This window comes from Triturus cristatus, chromosome 6, assembly GCF_964204655.1.
Source record: "Triturus cristatus chromosome 6, aTriCri1.1, whole genome shotgun sequence".
Lineage (NCBI taxonomy): Eukaryota > Metazoa > Chordata > Amphibia > Caudata > Salamandridae > Triturus > Triturus cristatus.
In genome coordinates this window covers 1,638,310,940-1,638,318,137 of record NC_140589.1, presented here as the reverse complement: position 1 = coordinate 1,638,318,137, position 7,198 = coordinate 1,638,310,940, and the positions used below count along the sequence as shown (strand labels likewise).

The following is a 7,198-nucleotide window of genomic DNA, read 5'->3' as shown; positions in this document are numbered from 1 at the left end:
CAATGCCCTTACTGGAGCACATCTAGCTAATGCCCTGGCTGCAGGGCGTTACACGTCAGACAGTCTTTGCAATGCCATGAGGTCACCAATGACCGGAGTTTGCGTGCGTGCATAGTAAGAGCGAGACCATGGTACTAATGCAGATGGTGGTAACATGCTGTGAAAACTAGCACAATACCTACCTACAGATAGGGGAAACGGACGCTTTAGTTCGGCGGTCCCCTTAAATCAGCCAGAGCAAAAGTGGTTCACTTGCCTAGAGTAGGCTGTTTTCTGGTACTTAAAACAAAGCTAATGCAGAGCAATAAACGGATACGCTTGCTCTAGGTAATGCATTTCTCAGTTAATAAGGTGTCTCCCTGCCGAAGACGGGGTTCTCCCTAAAGCCCACTAGCCAAAACGCTTCTGTATAAACCAACCAGGCGCCATTTAGCATAAGGTTATATGTTAATGACAAAAATGCATCACAAGTCTGCGTTTCTACAACAGTTAGTAGAGCAACTGCCAAATCAAGGCACCAAACAAATTTTGGCACATTTTAGTGGTGTGCAAGCCCGCACTCCCATAAACACAATCTAGTGGGCAGCAAAATGGTGGGTCCTCGCAGCATAGAACATGCCCACACCCCTGCTCTCAACGTGGCTGCCGATTTCCTCCAGAAGTGGGCGACTGAAAGTCAGACAAAGCGGTGTGTGGTGGTGGGAATTGTACTAGCAAGAAAGCAGGGCGATATCTTATAACGTGCACCCAGTGCCATTAAAAATTACAAGACAGCAAACTCCTCAAACGTCAATATAGAAGCCGGGCAGTAGCCAACCAGAGTTTCTTGGGACACAGCCTAAGAAATTTGACACACGTGCTGCATTGCAGGCGCTAGGGATCGGCGCAGCGATGGGAATTTGCACATTTTATTAGTAAAATCTGCACACAGCTGGCCCTGTAAGCGGTTTAAAGCAAATAAGAATGTACATATTAAAGACAAAAGGCACACCACATGTAAAGTGACAGGGGCAAGAGAGCGTCAAGATACTGAAAAAGAGGTCCTTGTCCAGTTTACATTGTCTTTTCATCCTGGAAAGATTCGCAACACGGGCCACACGCACGCATTCCATCGCACAGTCAACGTCCTGTGCACAAGCAGGGCTTAAACAATTCGAGGAAATTCACGTCATTAAAGAACACACACACAAAAAAACACAACAAAAATAAACATGCATCGCTGCTTATATCAGACACACCCATTTCCCCACTAAAACTTGGTCAGCAGAAGCACTTGGAATCTTCTAGGCCCTCTACTAGCGTTGGCACCCAGCCAGCTTGTGCTGCAGTCGTTACGTTGCTTAGAAGTTAGACAGTTACAAGAATCGATTTACATACAAGGGCTTGAAACAATAAAATGTTCTGTCCAAAAATTTTATTGGGAGAACTACAAAACATTTACAGTACAAAGTTTACAGCCTCACACTCCATTTGTAGTGAACTGACTCCCCAAAATATATAACAAACATTGACTTATCCTTTAGTTACATTCAAAAACATGTCTGCTACAGTAGCCCAAAATGAGTACACAGTGCTCGATTCTGTGCCTACTATGTACAAACTAAAGCTAGTTCTCAGTTATCCACCGTCCAAGAAAGTAGTGGATAACTCCAAACTTTCTACGCAAGGAAAAAAAAAATACAATTTTGGAATTTTATTTGAACAAGATATGTCGATGTACTGCATAACGGTGTCAGATCCAAAAAGTTGGCCTCATAAAAAGTGGTAAAACATGTACAAACCCGTCCCTACATTCAAATCATCAAGCATTAAGAAAAAAATACTCATTTGGTTGAGGAAGATGTAAGGCAAGCATGGACCCTTGGAGAAGGCACTGTGAGAACATAATACTGGGAACTCTGCCCAAGCCACCCCCCCACCCCCTCCAAACCCCTTTATTGCTACATACTGTATCACAGTGTGAATTGTGATTTAGGCAACGCTGAATACTTTTTGGTTAATTTAGACAATGATTTAGATTGACTACTTTTGGAATCTGATTGCCAAGTAGTTTCAGGTCTGACGTGGACGGGCTACACACCATTACATTCTAAATAAAAAAAGAATCCTTAGAACATTCCTCAAACTACTTCCACAGCATCGAGACAGATTTCTGTAACAAGAAATCATGCAATCGTTCATTTACGTAAACAAAAAGGAAAGAAATTAATGAAATAAATATTACATACAATCTCTTAAATTAAGATTTTACTCATTTACAATAAAATAACCAGGTGAAGTTACAAAAAAGGCATATATTACTGTGAAAAGAACATACACTCCACATTTTTGCAGATTAATAATGGCAATCATAATTTAACATAATAAAAGAATATATATCTATTGCTTTTTCATCATACCCGATAAATACAGTATGAACAAATTACCAATGTATACTTTCCACAAGATAATAAATAAGTTAAATAGTTTTCATGTTGGTGTTGCAGCTATACCGCCAGCAACTCAAAAAACAGCTTTAAAAAAAAAAAATCAGCAGTTATTCTCCAAAAAAAATAATAATTAGAAACTAGTCTCACTTGAGTGCTTCCAAGTATAGCAAAGGGGAAAATTGTTCTAAACCAAATACCCACCTAGTGGTGGTCTTGGGGAAAACAAAAATATAATGTTGGGGGCGGGCACAAGAACTTTGGAATGGAAGTCTCAGCATTCATAAAAAAGAAATAAGGATTTGACGTTATCAAGGCATATTCTTGGCAGGATGTTGCATTTTTTGCTTTTAAAAAAAATCTTAGGATTTTAGATTACCAGGTCGTATAAAGGAACACTTTTCTTTTAAATCTCGCAAAAAAAAAAAAAATCGTTATGGAGAATTTAGAACTGCAAGTTGTGTGCACAAAATGCTTCACTGTTTTACAAAGAGATGGAATGCTGCTTGTGCACGTGTGCACAGGACATCATGCGGTTGGCACTAACAGGTGCATATGTCCCAAGACATGTTTATGGGGCATTCGTGTCTCGCCTGTTGCTGGTACAAACATGTCTAACTTTACTGTACATACATGTGTCTAACATGCGGCTGTACAAGTGTCCATTCACCCCCACCCTCATCCCACAGTCCTAAAAAAATAGGTTTGTTCTCTTGACAGGGGCAGTGTCTTTGCCTCTTGCAGTTAGTTTTGTTCAGTTTCCGGGCGCCCTTACAGTTTTTGACCAGAGAGTCTGTGCCAAGTGATGCCATGGGTACAGTCTGTGCCCCCCTGGTCCTGCCATCCATCCACACGCCCTGGGCAGTTCGCCTCAATCGTCAGAGACGGAGATACGGCTGAAGATAGGCAGGCGGCGACCCGAGTCCAGCCCGGGGGACTCGGAACCGCTCAGGGAGCCGGAGCTGCTGAGGGAGCCGCTCAGGTAACTCTCACGGTCTGACAGGGAGTCAGGGGGACTGGGTGGCGCGTCAAAGACCGGAGACTCTGAAAGGCGCCGGAGCAGCGGCTGGAAGAAGGAGGTGGGCGGCTGGGGGTCCCGAGGCGGAGGGCTGCCACCGGGGCGCTGGTGCTGCTGCTGGCAGTACTGCTGGTTGTGCAGGTTCTGCGTCTGGATGGCCAGCGGCGAGAGCAGGCTGCCCAGCTCGTGGCCTGCAGAGAAGGCGAAAGCATTGTTGGCCGCCGAGAGCAGCTGCAGCTCCTCGGCATAGAGCTGCGAGAGCAGGGGCGGCGGCGTGCGGGGCTCTGCCGGCTCGGGCCCGGCCTGCGCCGCGCTGGGGAAGCCGGAGAAGCTGAGGCTGTGCTGGAGGCGCGGCCGCTCGCCGGGCCCCCTCAGCCCGCCGCTGCTGCAGCTGTTGAAGTTGAAGTCCCCGCCGCGGGAGGGAGAGGAGGGCGCGGCCTGGCGCCGCTCCTCGGCGTTGTGGATGAAGTGGCAGCGCGGCCCGTAGGGGCAGAAGCCCACCGTGTGGAAGGTGCGGCACAGCTCCGTCTTGTACTTGGGGTGGCGCGTCAGGCTGCGCAGCTCGTGGTAGCCGTGCGCGAACTGGCACTTGTCGCCGTACTTGCAGGCGCCGCTCTCCTCGTAAGGCCGGCACAGCTCCGTCTTGTAGCGGGTCGAGTTGATCTGCGCCCCCTGCGAGGAGCTGGCCGCCTTCAGCTGCTGCTGGAGCTGCGCCATCAGCTGCGCGCTGCGGTCGCTCGTCTCGCTGAAGGAGCGGTCCCTGAAGCGGTTCTCGCGGTTCATGAGCGCCGTGGTGGAGGAGGTGGTGTTGGAAGGGACCCCCGTCAGCGGTGGCGAGACCGGGCCCTCTTTTAGGCTCCCGAAGGCAGAGTTCGAGGTGGGCCCGGGGGGCGGCATCAGCAGCTTGGCAGAGTTGTGCTGGTTGTGCAGCGCCTGAAGGTTGCTGGTGGAGTGGCGGCGGAGGAAGGCCGGCCCCAGGCCCGAGCCCCCGCCGGTGGAGAGAGGGCTGCCCACGGCCTTCTTGTCCAGCATGCTGTTCAGGTTTAGCGTGTTCAGGGACTTTTCCGTCTGCTGTTGGGAAGAGGGGAAAAAAGTGTGTAAGTAAAACAAAATCTTATTTAAATGATTTGAGAACATACAAATGCTAGTATAGAAACAACCACAAAATGTTACACGAACTTCCTGCAAGATCCTGTTAAGTTTAAAAGGCTAATTACTACAGAAAGGTTTCAGGCCCTCCAAACCAACAAAAACATGCATTACAAGTATGGGGGCTGCTTCATTTTTTACTAGGACGGGGAAGACACTTGGGCTATAGTTTGGTGTTAAGGAGACTGCCCCCACCCATGACAAGAGGCCACCACATATTCATTAAGAATTGACGCAAACTTCCTCGATACCTTGGGAGTCCCTTAAACCTAAATCCTTTGGGCGTCTTGTGAGGCTGGATTGAGCAGCACCACGTTACAGAACCGAGAGGTAGCACAACTGTTGCAAGTTTAGCCTTAAAGACCTTTTACAGATCCTTTAAAACGGGTTTCGTAGTAGCCCCGTTTTAAAAGACTACCCACCCATATTAAACGTGAGAGCACATATTAACAAATCCTTCAAAACAGAAAAAAAAAGACTCGCAGCTTTTTTTTTTTTTTTAAACCAATAAAGTCTGGTATTCCTTATTTAAAAAATGCTGCGTCATTTTAATTCCCTTAGAAACTTTACTGAAACTTGCAGCGAAAACACATTAACTATTTTTTTTTCTTATAAAGTTATTTTTCTATACGCTTTTTACTTTTCTTGTCCTTTATAAAACAAACGCTTTGATTCCTTTCAACAGTAAGTACCTATAAGCACTAAACTCCAGTATGGCCGACACGCAACCCAGCCCATCTCTCACAGTGCCGTGCACACACTGCAATCATACTGATCTGCAAGAAGCTCAGGATCAGAGGCAGCCATGCCTACCTTGCACAGAAAGTCGATGTCGTAGAACGCGGACAACAAGGCGGTAGACATCTCCAGCTCCGGGGAGGGCGATCGGGGGCTGGAGACCCGAGAGATCCCGATTTCGCTGAAGTCTCAAAAAAAGCCACGACTATGAGTTGCAGGCTCAGCGCGGAGAGCCCCCTTAAGTCCCGCTTGTGCCGGGTATACAGAAGAGCGTCGGAGGCGCGAGACACAAACTGCTGGAACTTCTCTACCACCCCGCGCACTCAATATAAACGCTAGAAGGGCGCGCGGGGGGGAGGGACCGAATGGAGCCCCGGCCGGGATCTCTAAGCGACGCCTCCCGTCCCTCCCATTGTGACGTTACTTGGTGCGAACTCCTGATTGGCTGCAAGGATTTTTGCCGGCGCTGACCCTCCGAGGGTAAGAAAGTCCCAACGGCAGAAGAGAGCAGAGTTCCACGGAGGGAGCACGAATAAGCGTGTGTTGTTTGCTTGGAGAGGAGCTTGTGCGGCTCCCAAGCTGCAGTAGACATTGGTTTCTGCAACGTGTCCTTATTGTGTTAAGGGCGTTTTCAAAACTTACATTTCAGCTCATGAGCGTGAATGGCAACACGCATGCAATTTATAGTCTTTATTATATAAGTTTGTGTTTGAATGGTAACACCCGGTGTTCCTTCGCAGCAGCCTCTTCGCGCTGCACCGGTAGAAGAGCCCTCGCCACCGCCGCATTCCTTCACTGTAGTCTTTACTTCTTTGTTTGCACACACCAGAAAGGCTGCAGTTTTAGTGCATCATGAGTTGGGGCTCGCAGCCGCACAAATTAGAAGTATCGTTTGAAAATGAAATACATAATATTTTTTTAAAAAAACATTAGGGGCGAGAGAAAGGGCGGCAAGTTTATCAGCAACCCGGCATGGAGGAGGGCTGCTTGCGAATTCTTGGGGTATCCTACCCATTCAGAAGGAACGATGACGTAAAATCGTGTCTAATACAAGCAACACTGCTGTGTGCCCTTCCTAGCACCCCTCCCCCATTACACCCTAATACAAAAGTGCAAAGCTGTAGGCCCCACCCATGAGAGCTGTGCCAGGACGCGGAAGGCGGGCGTAGTGTACCAGACTCTGCTGTATCTCGAGGGAGGAGAGGTCATAGGCCACGGAGTTTGGCTCGTTCGTCACGTCACAAGACCTTGAACGTCTGCCAGATACTGCGAGCGAGCAGAGCCGGGGAGGCCGGGCCTGCCCGCAGCAGCCGGGTGTGTTGAGGCGGATGTCGCAGTGAGGCCGCACGCGGCACGGGCTTTCCCAGGGATTGCTTTCCCGCCGGCCTCCTCCTGCACCCGAACCAGAATGGCAGCGATGCCTGGAAACAGGCAACCGAACCTAACCGGCCCCAGTGCCTGGAAACAGAACCAGGGCAGCGGTGCCTGGTCGACGGCACAGACCCCTCGTGCACAGACTTCCTGTCTGCACCCGGAAGTGAAGGGCTGAAAATAAGTCAATCGTCTTGTCTTAGGAAAGTGATCTGAGCAGTGTTAGACTTTTTAGCTTACGTCACTTGACATTCTATCGTCTAGTGTTTATATTATAAAACCGCGAGTCTCGAAAAGCATTCCCAAGGCTGCTTGAACACTAGGCCTGGCATGGACTATGGAGGACATCTGAAACTCACAGTTGCAATTTGGCGCATTTGACAACACCCCACTCCCTCCTCCGAACACGTTTCACCCTCATTCCTGCCTCGTTGCGCGTACACTTCCGTGTTTCAGAGCTGTTTGAAACAATCCTCAGTATGGTTCTGCTGCCCAT

General features: G+C 48.7%; 1 protein-coding gene across 1 annotated transcript; it reads right to left on the bottom strand.

Annotated features, from left to right (window-relative positions):
* Positions 1-1,399: 1,399 nt before the first annotated feature.
* ZFP36L2 (ZFP36 like 2 zinc finger CCCH-type) lies at positions 1,400-5,676 on the bottom strand. Its single transcript, XM_085612794.1, has 2 exons — positions 5,407-5,676; positions 1,400-4,515 (listed from the first exon to the last, which is right to left on the bottom strand). Exons 1-2 carry the CDS (start codon positions 5,455-5,457, stop codon positions 3,298-3,300), a joined length of 1,269 nt encoding a protein of 422 aa, XP_085468920.1. The 5' UTR covers positions 5,458-5,676; the 3' UTR covers positions 1,400-3,297.
* Between the last annotated feature and the right edge of the window lie 1,522 nt (positions 5,677-7,198).

Excerpts from the sequence above, each read along its gene's own strand:
- ZFP36L2 (XM_085612794.1), bottom strand. The coding sequence starts at position 5,457 with ATGTCTACCGCCTTGTTGTCCGCGTTCTACGACATCGACTTTCTGTGC. Across the intron at positions 4,516-5,406 it reads ACATCGACTTTCTGTGCAAG|CAGACGGAAAAGTCCCTGAA; the intron begins GTAGGCATGGCT and ends TCTTCCCAACAG.